Genomic DNA, 18,511 nt, shown 5'->3' with positions numbered 1-18,511 from the left:
TGGTAAATGGTCTGTTTTTATATGTTCTGGTCTGCAGAGCACATGTCTCATGATCTTTTGTTCACAGCAGAATAAGAAACCCTTTGTCCTCAGAAGGGAACATGTTTAAATCAGCGCAAGTCAAAGCTGGGATTGTTAGTTTTGTGTCCGTCGCATTTGTTAGAAGCCTCATCAACACACACACACACACACACCTCTGGAAAAACTGAAGTTCAATGCATGCTTCAGATATTGACCGCAGATATTGACCTCACATATCAGCATCTTGACCCCAAACCCTGATGGTAAATGGTCTGTTTTTATATTTCCTGGTCTTGATAATAACTAATAATAACACCACAGTTCAGTGTTTGCCTCTCATCCATTCATATATGTGCTGCATTCTCTCCATCATGCATCATTCACACGCTGCTGGCCCGGCTGTCAGTGGCACGTTGGTGATTCGGGGTCTTGCCCTTCGGCTTACAGCGAGAGGGAGACTGGGATCGAACAGACAAATCATCTGGGATGAGCCACAGCCGGGCGACCTGCTGTGACACAGCCACACTTAACTAAACGAATCTCACACTGACAAGCAAAGTTGATCTATTTCCTAATTAGTTTCATACATTAGTTTAATATTCAGTTATATTTCCACCAATCTGAAGGATTGTGCAAAGTTTAAATCTGTCGGAGAGTAATTTACTCCAGCCAATTGTAATGCATGATAATAATCTGTAATTACTATTTTCCGATTTATTCCAAACACAAACTATTTCTTAGATGATTTTGTAGAAATTGTAGAATTGACAATTATGGCGCCTAATGTCAGAGCTAATGTGGTTTTAAATTCATATTGATCCCAGGAGAATCAGAACAGTGACAGACTCAAACAGCATCACATGAATTTTTCATCCATTCATTATCTTAAACAACCTATGAAGGTTGTCGGGGGGGGGGCCAGATTCAATCCCAGTCAGAACCAATCCCAGCCTTCACTGGGCGGGAGGCAGGACACACAATGGACAGGTCACCCCACACCCCCGGTCAACTTAGTGACCATATAACCTGACCTCAAAGTCTTTGGACTGTGGGAGACAGGAAACTCCACACAGAAAGGTCCTGCTGAACTGGGAATCAAACCAACAACCTGTTTGCTGTGGTGCTAACTACTGTTTTCATTCTTAGAATCAAATAGAAGCATCTTTTTTGCGTCACCTGAATCCAAATTGCTGCTTTTCACATCTTTGCACTTCCTTTGTCTCTTGTCAGAATGTTGTAATGTTGTATTGCTGCATGCTTCATTTCTTATTTCCTTTTTTCTGCCTGCCTGCAGTTTGACCCTTTGCCCCGGGTTTCTTTTGGATATGTCGACCTGTTTGGAATCTTGGCCTGCATCACCCTTCTGTGTGTTAATAAATTCACCTTTGACGTGAGTGTTTGCGTCCTCCCCCCTGTGTCCCTCTCAGTGCGTCAGCAACAGTTGTGACGGGGACAGTTCATCCCAAGCAGAACAGGGAAGTTGAGCGGTTTCAGAATCAATGAAAGTCCCTACAGAAACAGAAAATGTACAGTTTAGTCATTTCTTTCTTACTTTTTGATTCCTGAAATCCTTCCACAATGACGCCACAGCTGGTTGTTGCAAAGATAAACTCATACAGAGCATTTATTATTTCTGGGGAGAACTCTATTGTAAAAATGTTTGATTTTATTGTTCTAACTTTCCGGCTGGGTAACAAAAAACCAACAGTCCTGGAGATATGTTTCTCTCCACCGTTCCCAAATATTCATTGTGGGAACAGTTGGGTTTCTCTCCACCTCACTAGATAAAATGCCTTGTTTGTTGGGATTTGGTAATATACAAATACAACTGAATTGAATCACTGCACTGAAAAATGTGCGATTGGGAAGTAGTGGTGACCAAACAAAACACACTTGCCATTATACTGTGAGTGTAAGCTATTGGTATTACACCATTAATTAAAGTTCTTTCCACGATGCTCTTTGCAAACAGGAGGTTGTACATTTATATAAACACACGTCTCGGTTTCAATCTGAATAAATCAAAGCCCATTTATCTTGGGCAGAGAGGATTTTTGACGAGCACGCCGGCTTGTAGCCTGCTGCTAAAACAAATACTGTTAAAGCTGGCCTCTCGCCTCTGAAACAGACACCGCCGGTTTCGCTGTCTGGCCTGGCGGGGGTTCATGTTTCCAAAAAAGCTTGGCAGTGCAGCGGCATGTGAGAAATGTGCTCGGTGTGGGGAGGGCAGCAGAAAAGTAGAACAATAGGAAATATGCTAACGTGTTCGGATTTGTTGATGCCCCATTATTCTAGGAATGTCAGGACTTGGCGAAGAGTAAATTTCAGGGCGACTGGAGATTTTTAGCCACCATGATGTGTTGATAATATTTGTATTTTAACAGGAAGACTTTGCTTAACACAACACCTTCCTGTCTCATGTTTCAAAATAAGAGCCTTGAATAGGATTGTGTACCTGTTTCACTAAATCGTTTCAGAATCTCGATATCGAGCAACCCCTGCTCTGCTCACGTACGATAATTGTTCTAAAATATGATAATTTTAAGTGTCCGGCCCGATACATTTCCCATCTGGCAATGCTGCTCCAGAGAGATACAAGGTGGTGAGGCAGACGCCCGGTTCACATGAGGTGCAGCAGCTAGTTTGTCTTTCACCGTCCCCCACAGACCAGTGCTAATCCTGCTGGTGTTTTTATGATCCACCAAGTGCGTCAGACTGTTTTCCAACGGATCCTCCACCTTGCTTCTGCAACCGTATCCCACACATCCAGAGTTCGCTGGATCCAACACAGGTAGTCAAGGCCTCTCTGCAGGGTCGAGTGGCAGCTGTCAGTCTGTCTCTGTGCCAGCAGAACACATGTGAGGAGGTGAGTGGATACACACATAAAGTAAAGGTGATGCTAACTCATTTGCCAACAATGTCTCTTACAAGTATGATACACAAAAGGCACAAAGGGTTTCTTACAAACGCTATATTTTATCATCCATAGGTTTGAAATGCCTGTTTAATTGGAAATAAGGGAAAAACTTTGGATAAATGTTATATGTTTCTATATAGTAATGCATGTTATGTAGAATGTCAACGAATATATACCATACTCAATAATAAACTCCACATTTCCCAATCATGACAAAACCAAACATTAAAAGAGAAACCTTGCACACTTGTGACCTCTAGTGGTTTGTTGGATCACCTGCAGCAACCTGCTTTTTAAAGTCCTAAACGAATGTGTTGTGTGTTGTGTGTTTGTGCTGGAAGATGCAACTCAATTACAATAAAGTCTTAAAGTAACAAAGTGAACTTTTCCTTGAGTGTCTGCGCTGAAAAGCTGTGGGTGTTGATGCTGCCTCAGAATCTCAATGAACATCTGACAGGCTATTATTCTCGAAAACAATCAACTTCTCGAAGGTCTTTGCCGCAGGATAATATTTATCTCCATAAATAAATTGTTAATAATCACAATATGTTATTATTATGTTACTGCTTCCAGATAGAAGTTCTTAAATGTGGGTTTGAAACAGGAACAGACTCTTATGTATCTGTGTGATTAGTATGATTTGTTTTGTACAAAGAAAGAGTGTTTCAGGTTCAGTTTATTTATTCATTGATTTATTTATATTAAAAATATACGATTCACTTCATGGAAAAATACAGCAAACTATGCACAAACATGTATGAATCAAACGACATCGTTAAACTGACATATTTAAGTGTTAGCCATCGATTAACCTTGAGGGAATCAGGTTTGTGATTGTTCTCGGTCATCAGTCCCAGGAATGTCGGGGGTGGACAGATACGATTTGAATCATGAGTTTGTTATATTATTATTTGACACTTGAAAGGTATTTTGGATGAGTTTAGTTCAAACTGGAGCCTTGAGGCCGGAGAGAAGAGGTGAGACAGGTTGTTGGGAAGCAGATGTGAATATTAAACTAACGAGGTCACTACGAGATTTGTCATAGACGGAAAATGATTCTGCTCAATCTACCAGTTCTGTGTTCAAGGCTTTTCACTGTGGAGCTGGAGGTTTGCTGCCAGATGTGCTTTTGACGAAGGTGGCCTTGCGCTCCAGGGTCACGGTCCTCCTCCCGGTCGACGGGTTCAGTTCACTCATGTCCACCCCCGAGTCCAAGCTGGTGTCCCGACTGTCCACCGGCCTCCGTCTCCTCTGCTGCTCCGACACGGCGTAGTGGATCTCGGCCGCAGGTTTTCCCTCCAGCGACACGAACCAGGCCCGGGGAGTTTGAGGTTGTGGGATTCCAGAGAACTCTCCGAAGGCGAGAAGCGAGTGTCTGTTGTCCCTGATTCTGTTTAACGTCCCCGGGACGGACGCTGACTCCGGGAGGCCGAAGTGACCCCGGGCCGTGCTGGTGCCGGGCTCCTCCAGGACTCCCAGCTGGTCCTCGGTCTCTCCCTCCTGGGTCTGGGTCGAAGTCGAACCTTTGCTCTGTGTCGGGGTGAAGCTGTCTTCACTCAGCGGCTCGGAGGCGGCGCCGGTTGACCCCCCCGCCCGGGGCAGCGTGGCCGACCGGCTCCACTGGCTGAGCTCCTCTTGCTCCTCCACATGGAAGAATGCCGGGGCGTGGAGGATGGCAACAGGCTGGTTGTAGAAAAACAGATTCTCAGCCAGAGATCTCATCTGCTCTGTGGTTTTAAATAAACAGGTCACATCCTTCGGTCCGGGGTGGAGGTCCAGCTCGGAGACGCTCACGGCGCCGGGATTGGCTATCACGCTGCCGTTGTGATGATTTTCTACGAGAGGCTGGTGAAGTCCGTCGTGTGCTTGAAGCTCAAAGACGTCATCGTCACACGTGGAGGTGGTTTGGTCTTTTCTCGTCAGCGGCAGGATCCTCTTTGTCTGAGAGACACTCGGGGAACTTCTGCTGTAAAGACAAAACATTTGCTTTAAGCAGAGTCAGGACAAGGGAATGAAACATGATATTTTATTTATTTATTTTGTCCGAGAGCTCATCCTGCAAACACTGACTATGCAGGACAGTGCAATACACAAATTTACAACACACACACTCTGGTGTAATGTTAACTAGACTTGTGCGATGCTCAGGCCCTGGAATCTGTTCGGGTACCGGCCGTGTAGGAACCTAATTGTTAAACAGCTTGGGTGTTTTTAAAGGAAAACTCGAATGAAACACGACAGAATAATCGTGTCCTGGGGGCTTTTTTAAAAAGCGTCTGGGTAAAGTTTGCCGCTCGCTCAGAGGTTTGATTTACCAAACTTTCAGTGAAGTGTCACAACAATTTCTCAAATCGCCCCTGCAGGACTTCTTCTCAGTAAATCCCTAAACACATCACTTGTGGTTAAGCTTTGGCGCCGTGAGGACGTGACACTGTCACACAGACGTAGTTCAATTAGCTGTGATGTGGGTAAGTGAGCGGAACTCACTGGATATATTATATATGTCATCTGCAGAGAGGGATTTACTCATAAATACAACCAGAATCATTTGGTGTGTGACAAAACCAGCAAGTGTCTTTAAATGTTTTTCAAATCCTCTAATTTTAATAACGTGACCACTAGGGTTGCAAAGGGGCGGAAAGTTACCGGTACATTTCCGGAAACTTTCCATGGGAAGTTTAGCTCGGGAATTTGGGGAATTTTGAAAAAAAAAAAAAAAATACGCAAATTAAACGCTGAGCAATAAAAACATCATTCAAAACTCTATTTTAAAGATGTATGGAATGCAGCACACACTGCATGTTGAGTTTCAACCCTCCACTGTGCATTCTTCCATCACATGCACAGATAACTCCCAGCATCCTTCACTCTACAGCACTATTGAGGCCTGCTGTAGAGTGCAGGACTAGTCAGGTAAGTTTCAATGATATTACTGGGGAAAATATATTAGCATGCTGATTGAGGATTGTTCATCTGTTCATCTAGCCTATTTCCATTCATTTATCCATCAATTGTAAAATATGTTTACAGACGATTCCAATTGTTTGGAACTATTTATATCTCTGGCATTGCATTAGTGTTTTTTTACAAACTTTGTTCTCATCTTATTCTACAGAACAATGCCACGTGCACTACCTCATGTGTGGAGACATTTCACCCCATCCAATGTAGAAGGAAAGGCTGTGTACATTTGCAAATACTGTGCAAAGACCTATGTTAAGAATGACACAACGATGCAGAAGCATATAGTCAAGTGCCCAAAGTTTCCTCAGGGCTCAAATCAGCCTATGACAAAACAAAATGTTTATATTTATGTCTGTATATGACAAGGTAAATACAGTTAGTATAAATTACCCACCACATTTCCAGTATATTCCCGTTAATTCCCATGGAAAGTTTCCAACTTTGAATATTCCCGGAATTTTGCAACCCTAGTGACCACACACAGGATACACTGTGTAGACTAGTTTCATATAAAAGTCAGTGTACCTGCGATGACACAACAATCCAGCCAGAAGACAGATGATGATGACCAGCGTTCCTCCCAGTACGACCAGCAGGAGAGACGAATGCTGCAGGATGAAGTCAATGGGAAGAGCAAGTCCAAAAAAACCTGGAGCAGAAGTGAAAAAAGAGGATAAAATAATTCCCAGGACAGTTTCCATAGATTGAGAAAATTACTTTTAAGATAATACATTTTTCTGAAAACGATTTCCTACTAAAAATCCAGTTTGTACAGTTCATTGGTTAATTTCTTTCCATTCATACATTTGTTTGATATTTACATTTTAAGTGATAACCAGAGCGTCATCATGTTCTATATGCCATAGATGGGTGTCTCAGATATAAATACAGAGAACTGATATCTATGTTTAGCTTTTAATCAACACTATGGTGAACACACTTGCCTCTGCTAGATGACAGAGGAGCTGCGATCCAGTATCCGAGGTGAGGAGCTGTGAACGTCCACAAGAGTTTCCCATCGACTGACACCAGCTTCCCGAGGCCTTTTCTCATCCACCCGCCTGGAAGGAAACAAATCAAACAGACACGTCAACAGTGTTTTCACAAAATAATCTCTTAACTGTACAACTTCCACCAGCAACAGTCTCATAAATCCTTCAATAGATCTTGTAGGTTTTCTTGAAATCTGCATTAAAACATAGTATGAATAAGAAAAAGAAGAATCAACCTAATCCATCTCTAAAATCGGACTTATTTGCTTATTTGGTGTTTTTTCTAGCAGTTTTCTTGTCTTGATGACCAGTCAGAGTGGTTTCCAGTACATTTTTTGCCATTCACCCATTCATACACACAGTGCATCTATGTGAATCACTCGTAAACTGTTGGCACGGCCGCCAGGGGCAAATCAGGGCTCAGTATCTTGCCCAAGGGTACTTCTAACCCTGGGATCGAGCCGTAGACCCTGTGGTTAATGGACAGCCCGCTCTACCTCCTGATCCATAGGTGGGCTGTTTGCAGGGAGTCTTCAAGTCTTTACCATAGACTGTATATAAGGTCTTTACACAGGAGACTGGTGGTTTCAACATTCACACATCAAGCTGAGGAACCGGCAGAGTGAGAGAGAGCTGGAGTCTCCCTCATCCAGTGATATACTCTCTCTATCTCTGTCTGGTCGAGATAAAGAGTTCACAGAAGTTATGAGCCTTCGAGTGGGTGTGAGTGAATGATCAGAACCTGGTTTCTCCACGGGGGGGAATAGAAAATGTCAAGAACCTCCCAACTGAGGCATCACACCAGTCCAGATGTCAGTCATTGAATCAGCAGAGCAGCGGGTCGGGTTTTTTAGACATAATGATGGTTCCCACTCACCAGTGGTCCGGTTGAAGAACCACGCTGGGACCACGCTGGACATCTGAAGGCCACAGCTGTCGGGAACGCTGAGGCTGAGCTGCACGGAGCCGCTCACCTGTAGCTCCGTGTCTCCTGAGAAGAGCTGAACACTCACGGCCGCCATCGGGCTCAGCTCCACGCTGACGAGTCCTGGAAACAACAGGACAAGCTGCTGAAGAGGAGCTGAGTTCCACCTCCTCTGGGTCAATGTTCAATCTGCTAACTTAGATCTTTTCTCGTAAGAAATATGTCAAGTCAGATTCCTCTGGCTGAGCGTTACCAGGGCAACAGAATCAGCAGATTGACTGACAGTACTGACTGCTGATTGGATAAACTGGTTTAATGTGTAAGATAATGACAAAGTGACTCTCCGTCAACGATTAATCATCCTCATTTGGTTTAAATAATGTGAGGAGGAGGTGGGGAGGAGAGAGAGGTCGAGAGAGCTCTCGCTTTTCAAAGAGAATTCATTCCCCCAGTGTCTGGGTTATGTTGTCATGAAGTTGTCATTATAAAATACTATTATTACATTATAAAAAAAAGATCTACAGCACATGGAGGGTTTGCAATGTCCTCCTCATGCTTTATATCTGTTTGTGTGAATACCTCAGACATGGGGTTAGAGTACTTAGAGAAAGCAAGGACTTATTGTATGAACATATTTCTGTGGGTCCACTTTGTACACACACACACACACACACACACACACGTATTTACCTGACTTGCTGCCCACGATGCCCACAGTGTTGAGAAAGCCTTCGCTCTCTGACGACAGCTGGGGGACGGTCAGGTAAGCTCTGACCGAGGTGAGGTTAGTGTCCTCCGTTAGATTCAGGAGACTCTGTGGGAACTGGACCACCGGCTGCGACAGAGCGTCTACAAATAACAAGAAACACATGGAAAATAACAGCAGTAAATATTTAATGTGTTAAGATATGTATCAAGACAGAGAGAAAGTGTGTGTGAATATAATAAATACCAGATGTTTTTCCAGTGATCAGGACAGAATCCTCAAAGAGCCAGATGTTCCCTTGATTGAGACCCAGTAGTGACATGGTCACTGATGAAAATACTGCAACAGAAGAGGAGGGAAGACACACAGTGAATAATCAGGATTTTGTTTCAGAGTTATCTGTCCATCCACTAGATGGCAGCGGAACATCGTATTTCATCAAGTGGCCGATTACGCCTCACACAGAGGAAAGAAATGAGGGAAGTTTCCACTACAATAGCTGGAGCTTAAGATTCAAGATTTAGTTTTATGCGTCACAGCACCGCAGAGTGCAAAAGAGCATTGGGGACAAAAGACACACACACTCACAGACACACACACACACACACACACACACACACACACACACACACACACACACACACACACACACACACACACACACTGAATAGACGTATGTATGTGTTGGGTGCTTTATTCAAAATGCAGTTATGCGGAGCAGAAATTGGTCTTGCGATGACAAACATAAAGTATAGAAAATCAGTAAAGCATGTCAATACAGTCACAGGACACTATTTTAAGTTACTCGCCTGGAAAACAAAACCACTGCTCTCACATATGTCTAAGAAATACACACTCAGAGACACACGCACACACACACACACACACAACTCCACAGTGTGCAGTGTTGAGATATCTATGTTTTGTTCTCTATCTTATCAATATATTTTACTATATTTTACCTACATTTATACCCTGTGAATCAATATTAGCTGTATAGTCTATAGAATTAACAATATTACAACTGTTTGTTTCATCTGGAGTAATGTATAACTTCTGGACTCAGGCACAGGGTCAAACACAGAGCGTAACCATTTGAGTGTTAAACTGACTGCAAAGTGCAACTTGGGGAAAGCGTAAGAAGGAAATTCATCTTGAGATTTGAGATAATGAAAGCACGGATTCTCAGGAAGGAGAGAGGACTAAAACAATGAACCATTTCATGAATTATTATGGGAAAAACATATGAACTCCTCCTCTAAGGTCTAATCTGCTTGGTCTCTCCACTGTAAAAAAACTCCCTTCTTGATAGAGACACCTGGTGGAGTAAATCTTCTCTCACAATGATGTGCTTGCAAAAAACTGCACTTTGAGAGACAGTACACATCTGGCCAATGGCTGAGTGCCCTCAAGAAAAGAACCGCCTCTGTGTTGCACGCTGTGTCTCTTACAAATACTGTGGACTTGGAAAAGTGGGGGCTTCTTCTCGACATGATCCAGTGACCTGGTGACGTGTCCGGCAGAACTCCAGAGATTCTCTGTAAGTATTGTTCTTATACAATAAACGTATTACTGTGAAACTTTTGAACACTGAACTTGTCTAAATTATTAACCTTTCCCACCTGAACCTCGAATCAACGAACACGCTGTCTGGTCCAGAAGGGACCGGGCTCGACAGCAGCTGATAGAAACTGTTACTCACTGATTCCTCAGAGAGTGAAACGGTGCGATGGACTGAGCTAAGCCTCGTGGATCAGAAGATTTTCTGACTTGATAAAAAGGTGAAGTCTCACTCACACTGAAGTCTCACTCACACTCTGACATTCAATATCTTACTGGGCATCCTGCTGGTCTGACAGGGCAGCAGTGTGCGGATGTAGCCCCCCCTGCTGGCCACGACTGTGACGGGCACACCGACGAGGTAAGGGACCTGGAGCAAAGCGCCGCCATCCCCCCCTGTGAGCGCAGCGCTGGCGACGGTGTAGTTGACGTAAACCTCCACCAGTGCCTTGCTCAGGGGCTGCCGACTCAGCACGTCACTGACCTGGACTCTCAGGTTAAAGGCAGAACCTTGGGGGGGGGGAGAAAGAGAGTTAGTCAAAGATGCTGCTTTGAGAGAAACATGACGGGAGGGTGTGAAGGTGAATAAAAGTCCAAATATGATCAGAACTTTAAATCTGATGAAATCACATCCTACTCTAAGGTGTTCTTATTATTTCATCTAACTATTTTATGCAGTAGAAGCTTTACTGGAGTTGGCTGCATTCACAAATAACCCTCCAGGCTCGGAGGTTTCACTGTCAACACAACAGGAAAACTAATTTGCAGAATCCCTGGAGGATATCAATCAATGAATCCCAGCAGATTCCAAGAGGGTGGACACAAATACAAATGGTAAAATCAAGCAATTAGAGCAACAAAGTAAGCACTCGATTCAGCGTTATGCTACATTAGCATGCAGGCAGCCGAGGACACTACATATTTCCAATGAAGTGACTCTCGGGGGGGGAAGGCTGCGTTTCCAGGTGGCTCCAAAACAATCCCAATGCAGGACCTATACTGACAGAGTGACATCTTATCCACAAACACCAATTAGCCACTTTCCCACTGGGCACCAGCGTCCAACAGCAAGTTCAGGACGAGGTGCAGTGTGGCATCACAATGAAGGAATGTTCAGTAACACAACACTTCTCTCTGTGAAGCTGGGGACACACAATAAAGCTGCTCCATTCATTATCAAATATCTGTATAAACCAGGGGTGTCCAAACTACGGCCCGCGGGCCAACTGCGGCCCGCCATCCATTTTTAATTGGCCCGCATCAATGTCTAAAAATATAATTTATAAAAAAAAAAAAAAAAATTTAGTAGCGCTCAAATGGCACTTGCTTGAAGCACTTTGTTTTGCTTTATGGGGCCAGGCTTCTTCAACAGTGGAGAGGCCGGTGCATGCTTCTGCAATTTCAGAGACACGCAAGAAGGGGCACGCAAGAGCCCCTTGCATGCTCCTTCTTTCGTGCTTGCGTGCATTCACCAATTTTTGTAACTATACGACAAAGCTACGCAAGCCTCACGCAGCCCGCAAGGCTGTGATTGGTCCGCTAACTACATCCTTTCCAGAGTCATATTTCTGGTTTCATGCCCCATAATACCTGCAGAAACCAAGGAAGATTTAGAAGAACGGATATGGACCAAATAGAAGAGCACTTGGCAGAAGATATCTGAAAGTATGACCACTTGTATAACCCGTCACTGACTAAATACAAGGACACGCAGAAGACCTGCATTCCTGGAAGGAGATTTGGCTGACGTCGGTTTGCAGGTCGACGAGTCTACGAAGCTGTGCAGAATGATCAGGGACAAATTTGTCCTCCAGAAAAAGTAATAAACAGTCGGCAAAGAAGGTGTCTCTAAGGTTGTCTTCAACAAAAAACGTTAACTGGTGAATTGCTTTGCTGACTTGCTAGCTGTCCCTCAGAACGCCACGCCGCCACGCCCCCCCCGCCCTGAGCGACGCAACTGTCAACAGTCCACTCCAGGGCAGGGGGGCGTGGCGGCGTGAGTGGCCCAGTCCTTGGTATTTTTTTCTGTATGTGGCCCTCGGGACAAAAAGTTTGGACACCCCTGGTATAAACCAATACACTGTTTATAAAGATGGACGACAGATGGGACATAAGTACACGTCACATACATTTTTCTTAAAGATGTTTTCGTTTTTTTTAGGAAGTTCTTATCAACCTGATGTATGTTCAAGTGTTTATAAGCAATTTAAACCCTGAATATTCAAGACTCTATTTATACCTGGTAATAACATTTACTGTTTTTGAAGTGGGTAATATCTTATTCGATAGCATAGCTGTTTATTATGTTTATGCACTCAACCCCTCCTGACTTCGCTCTCTTTCACCTTATCTCGGACAATACACACACTCACACACACCTACACACACACATTGTCATGGTACACATCGGTTTATTCGGAAAACCACGTAATTGGTTTTTTCGAAATGATTTGCATATAGAGCTGGGGAGTGAGATCCAATCACAGGTGGTCAGAGGAGACAGGATGTTTTGTAATGTGATCTATTCTCTCAGGATGGATGTTAATTCCAGGACTGAACAGGACCTTAGACCCTCTCAGATAATTGTTTTGGTGTTCATGGATTCATTTTTTCTCACCGTCTAGGCCACTGTCTGTGTGACAACTCTACAAAGTGATAATATATCACTGTTCTCTTCAGGAGTCGTAACAAAGGCCACTGGACGTGCTTGTGTATCTTGAATCTTCAGAAATATGTCAGTGTTATGTTGCCGGCTTATTTCCGCTGTCCTGTTATTGTCCAAAATATATTAACATAAGAATTTCTGTATTAAAGAATAAGTCAGTGAGGTAAAAATTTATGAATATCTTGAAAGTAGCACAAGATAAAGTTACAGCGAAAAACAGACCAGCTGGAAAAAAGTTAACAAAAGGTTCCTACAGCAAATACTGATGGAGCCACAGAACAATGCTTCAGAGAAACTGCTCAGACTCCAGAGTTCTGTGTAAAGCACCGGCACCTTCTGCCCTGCTATAAATACTCTCTACTGTTCCTGTGGAGTCGAGGCCAGCGAGTGAGTTTATGGGGAGACACATAAATCTGAGCAGCTGCCTCATCCTCTGCCCTCCTCAGCTACAGAGCACTGCATCATGGTTATTTTGTGCTTCGAGGCCATAAAAACGTCCTCCCTGCACTTTTCTTTTTTTATCCGTGAAGCAGCACGGCCACAGCAGCCGTCTCTGTTCGTCCCCGGCATCTTTGTGTGATGTTGACAATTCAGCACTTGACGGTGGCACCGGTTGAATCTGCAGCCGGTCCGATCGCTCGTAATCCGGCCGCTAAACGATCTGCCAAAGCTCTGCTGAGAACTCACGAAGCCACCAGCTTTCACACCATGTCAGCGAGAGCCGGAGCCAGATAACCAGATCAGCCCACATCCAACAGGCCCCTAACAATTCCCTTTGATCAGGAGTGCACAGAGAGTGGGGGGGCTCCTTCGTTTTCAAGCCTCCATATGACAAATATCTACATTTGGCTGCGTTAGCATTAGGGTTGCAAAGGGGTGGAAAGTTTCCGGTAAATTTCCGGAAACTTTCCGGAAACTTTCCATGGGAAGTTTAGCTCGGGAATTTTGGGAATTTTGAAAAAAAAAAAAAAAATGCGCAAATTAAACGCTGAGCAATAAAAACATCATTCAAAACTCTATTTTAAAGATGTATGGAACGTTGAGTTTCAAGCCTCCACTGTGCATTCTTCCATCACATGCACAGATAATTCCCAGCATGCTTCACTCTACAGCAGGGCTATTGAGGCCTGCTGTAGAGTGCAGGACTAGTCAGGTAAGTTTCGATGATATTACTGGGGAAAATATATTAGCATGCTGATTGAGGATTGTTCATCTGTTCATCTAGCCTATTTCCATACGTTTATCCATCAATTGTAAAATATGTTTACAGAAGATTCCAATTGTTTGGCTAACTATTTATATCTCTGGCATTGCATAAGCGTTTTTTTACAAACTTTTTTCTCATCTTATTCTACAGAACAATGCCACGTGCACTCTCTCATGTGTGGAGACATTTCACCCCATCCAATGTAGAAGGAAAGGCTGTGTACATTTGCAAATACTGTGCAAAGACCTATGTTTAGAATGACACAACGATGCAGAAGCATATAGTCAAGTGCCCAAAGTTTCCTCAGGGCTCAAATCAGCCTATGACAAAACAAAATGTTTATATTAATGTCTGTATATGAAAAGGTAAATACAGTTAGTATAAATTACCCACAACATTTCCAGTTTATTCCCGTTTATTCCCGTTAATTCCCGTATATTTCCGTTTATTCCCGTTAATTCCTGTTAATTCCCGTATATTCCCGTAAATTCCCATGGAATGTTTCCCACTTTGAATATTCCCGGAATTTTGCAACCCTAGTTAGCATCGACCCCTGGGGATGAGAACCTGAACGCTGCCAGTGCAGATGGACAACAGGACGTGTGTTTTTGGTCTGAGCCCCCCTTCCCCCTTCTCCTCTTTCCCTGGGTTCCAGCCTTAGTGGCCAAACTGAACAGAAGGGGGGGGTCACTCAATCTGAAGTGGAGGTGTGCCGTGGCCAGATTACTGTAATCTCCTCATTTGGCTGAAAATGAAACACGCCACAGAGAGGTTTATGAAGTATATTGAAAGGGACGGAGTGAGGCCACAGGCGCAGGAGAGGAATATATTCCTCTATCACTCGAATACAGTGTTATGTAACTGTGCTGCTGTCCAGTCAGATATGGGGTGTTGTGTTCAGTGATGTTTTTTGGGAAGAATATTGTAGGATTTTAATAAAGGGCTTTGATTTTCTGCAATGTAAAAGCCTCAAGATGTTAACGTTTAAACCAGTGAAGTTCTGTAATTAACACGATGACAAAAGAACATTTGAGTAATTGAATTTGGCAATATATATATATTTGCTATGGCTTTCTTTAATTTACCATTGAGAGGTACATGAATATTTGAATTATGAGTTGTTAAGCACTAGTTTTTGCAAGTCTTCATTATTATATGATATCAAATTGAAACGGTTTTTCAATTTTAGATACAAATCATATTATATTTACAGTATTTATTGCATAACTCTTTTGTCTGTACTCTCTAAATCATATTTTGTATTATATACCTGTTATTTGTGTGTGTTCTGTGTGTTTGTAAATTTATTCTTTAAGTTATAAATTACGTGTCTCTGTCTGTTTCTGTGTGTGTGTGTGTGTGCGTGTGTGTGTGTGTGTGTGTGTGTGTGTGTGTGTGTGTGTGTGTGTGTGTGTGTGTGTGTGTGTGTGTGTGTGTGTGTGTGTGTGTGTGTGTGTGTGTGTGTGTGTGTCTGTGTTTCACATCCTTCCACAGAGAATCAAAAAAAAGGAGGAAACAAAAACATGTTGACTGGTCATTTCTGTGAGGCCGTGCAGGACCAACAGATGGGACTTATCTCTGGTGACCCCCCCTTCCACCACCCCCTACCCTCTCCACATGCTGGTGTGTATGTGTGTTGGAATTAAGCCATATACTCCACTGATGGAGAGAGAGAGAGAGAGAGAGAGAGGGGGTGTATACAGATCTGATACATGCCGTCTGAGGACAAAGGATGCTCAGGGTGGAGTTGATGAGGAGCCGATGCTCTTTACACCCACAGGACATGTTGTCAAGTTATTAAAATGCTCCCTAGGGGAAGAGAGGAAAAGTGGATTTGCTCTTTAAGAAGCGAACGACAGTCGACCATCTGGCTCACGGGAGAAGGCCCTGTTTGTACTTTTGTATATTTATTTTATTCGTCAAGTAGAAGTAGAAAGTTGAGAGTCATTCCTTCCCTCGGGGAATGTGGTGCTGGGACAGGAAGCAAGGAGGAGGAGGAGGAGGAGGAGATGGTTTGGCAGGAGGAGGAGGAGGAGGAGGATACAAGACACATCAGAATGCTTGGGGACATTTCCAAGTGATAAATGGAGAACAAGCTCAGGCTTAGGGGGAGAGATAGGGGGGTGGGTCACGTGCTGAGCCATGTACTCCTACTGGAGCATGAATTAGTCATGAATCCGTTGATGCTGAAGTGAACACGGGTCACAAATCCCTCTTTCAGATCCTGTCCACTGCTCGGCTGTAAACAAGAGGACGGCTGTGAGACGTGCCTGCGTCTCTGACATACTTTTGGTGGGAGGGGGACAGAGAGGAGAGGGGGGGGGAGGGGGGTTATATTTGCACTTACATAATTTAAAGAAGCAGCAGAAGATGTGAATTATGATTAAAAAAAACAAACAATAGATTCAGTCTGTGGTGGTTGGAATAGATTATTGTTATGATTATTATGATGTGGGCCCTGCACACGTTCCTTCACGCTCCAGTGAGAATGTTGTTGTGATATAACTGTGTCGTGTTTGGTTGTGATGCTGTAAACAGAGACAGATGGAGAAACTGTTGCTCAGGAGGCGAGAGCAGCTCCACTTATTACTCATCAGCAGATTCATCCTGATACAGACGAACCAGGACGACTGTTAGAATAGAATCTGATACAAAAAAAAAGCCTTTATACTGTGATTTTAGCAGAAATATGAAATAAATATGTCAATAAATAAATAAATAAATAAACGTGGCTGTTTACTGTCCCAGTGTGGTTTATGTTCATGTTGCACTCCAGCTCTATCGTTGAGTTTTGATCCAGTGGATCCAGTACGAACCTGGCAGTGGGTCCAGCTCGGGCTGCTGGGTGTGAATGAGTTCTGGTCCCATGTGATCCCGGTCTGAAAAGTTCCGGTCGTTGTGATGCAGGTCGCGTCCCGGGCTCTGTGCACCCAGCTCCGCGGAGGCTCTGAGGAGGAAGATGAGGAAGAGGAGTGCAGAGATGAGCCGGATCAACATGACTGCTCGCTCCTCACACCGGGTCTGCAGGCTGAGGAGGAACTCCAGGAGGAAGAGGAGAAGAGGAAGAGGAGGGAGATCAGTCCAGCGCCATCTCTCCCAGTTCACTCTTCTTCACTTAGATGCGCTGTGTCAACAGAGCTGCAGCTAACTCCTCCCCTTTAATCTGCTGACTGACCGAGGCCCAGTGCTCTGTCTGTCTGTCTGTCTGTCTGTCTGTCTGTCTGTCTGTCTGTCTGTCTGTCTGTCTGTCTGTGTGTCTGTCTGTCTGTCTGTCTGTCTGTCTGTCTGTCTGTCTATCTATCTATCTATCTATCTATCTATCTATCTATCTATCTATCTATCTATCTATCTATCTATCTATCTATCTATCTATCTATCTATCTATCTATCTATCTATCTATCTATCTATCTATCTATCTATCTATCTATCTATCTATCTATCTATCTATCTATCTATCTATCTATCTATCTATCTATCTATCTATCTATCTATCTATCTATCTATCTATCTATCTATCTATCTATCTATCTATCTATCTATCTATCTATCTATCTATCTATCTATCTATCTATCTGTCTATCTGTCTGTCTGTCTGTCTGTCCCTCTGTCTGTCTGTCTGTCTGTCCATATATTTATCTATTTATCTATTTATCTATTTATCTATTTATATATTTATCTATCTGTCTATCTGTCTATCTGTCTATCTGTCTATCTGTCCATCTGTCTCAATCATCTGTCTGTCTCTCTCTTTCTGTATCTCTGTCTGTCTGTCTGTCTGTCTGTCTGTCTGTCTGTCTGTCTGTCTGTCTGTCTGTCTGTCTGTCTGTCTGTCTGTCTGTCTGTCTGTCTGTCTGTCTGTCTGTCTGTCTGTCTGTCTGTCTGTCTGTCTGTCTGTCTGTCTGTCTGTCTGTCTGTCTGTCTGTCTGTCTGTCTGTCTGTCTGTCTGTCTGTCTGTCTGTCTGTCTGTCTGTCTGTCTATCTATCTATCTATCTATCAATCTATGTATCTATCTTGTGAAAGAGGATCATCATCAAAATACTCTTTCCTAAGTAATATTCAATAATACTAATAGTGACAAATATAAGCTAGAGAAGTGAAAGTAATGTTGTGGACCAAAAACCCCTTTTCAAAATTTAATAGCAAAAGTTGTCTTATTATTCTACATTTAGCAATTATTTGGTAAACGCACTTAAACTCAGTTTTAATTGTATTCCTTTTCTTTTTAATTTGTATCAATAACTTTTTTATTTTGCAAAATGTGAGGATTTTTCTCAAACAAGGACCCCTACAAGATAAAATAAGATATTCCTGGGACCCCCCCCCCTCATGTATTTCTCTTGGAATAACTTGAGCTTTATTATGTGAAAGAACAACACAAGAGTTAAGTCTTCGGAAGATTTCAGACATGTATTAAACACTGAATATATATCATGATCATTTTTAATAGATGACCCCCCCTCTGAAAACCACTGCCTCACAGGGCTGAGTCCTTGATTGGTCGGTTATTGGCCTCATTACCCAAGTTCTCATTAGTTATACTTCATTAACAGAC

At 43.2% G+C, this 18,511-nt stretch overlaps 1 protein-coding gene across 1 annotated transcript; it reads right to left on the bottom strand.

Moving 5' to 3' along the window:
* Positions 1-4,030: 4,030 nt before the first annotated feature.
* LOC133022035 (protein FAM171B-like) lies at positions 4,031-16,954 on the bottom strand. The gene is made up of 9 exons (XM_061089050.1): positions 16,774-16,954; positions 10,362-10,595; positions 8,772-8,864; positions 8,510-8,668; positions 7,772-7,942; positions 6,847-6,963; positions 6,428-6,551; positions 4,468-4,901; positions 4,031-4,431 (listed from the first exon to the last, which is right to left on the bottom strand). The coding sequence occupies exons 1-9, from the start codon at positions 16,952-16,954 to the stop codon at positions 4,031-4,033; spliced, it is 1,914 nt and encodes a 637-aa protein (XP_060945033.1).
* Positions 16,955-18,511: the final 1,557 nt, after the last annotated feature.

Source organism: Limanda limanda, chromosome 16, assembly GCF_963576545.1.
Source record: "Limanda limanda chromosome 16, fLimLim1.1, whole genome shotgun sequence".
Lineage (NCBI taxonomy): Eukaryota > Metazoa > Chordata > Actinopteri > Pleuronectiformes > Pleuronectidae > Limanda > Limanda limanda.
Note: the sequence above shows the minus strand (reverse complement) of the source record. Positions and strands in the feature narration are given on the sequence as shown.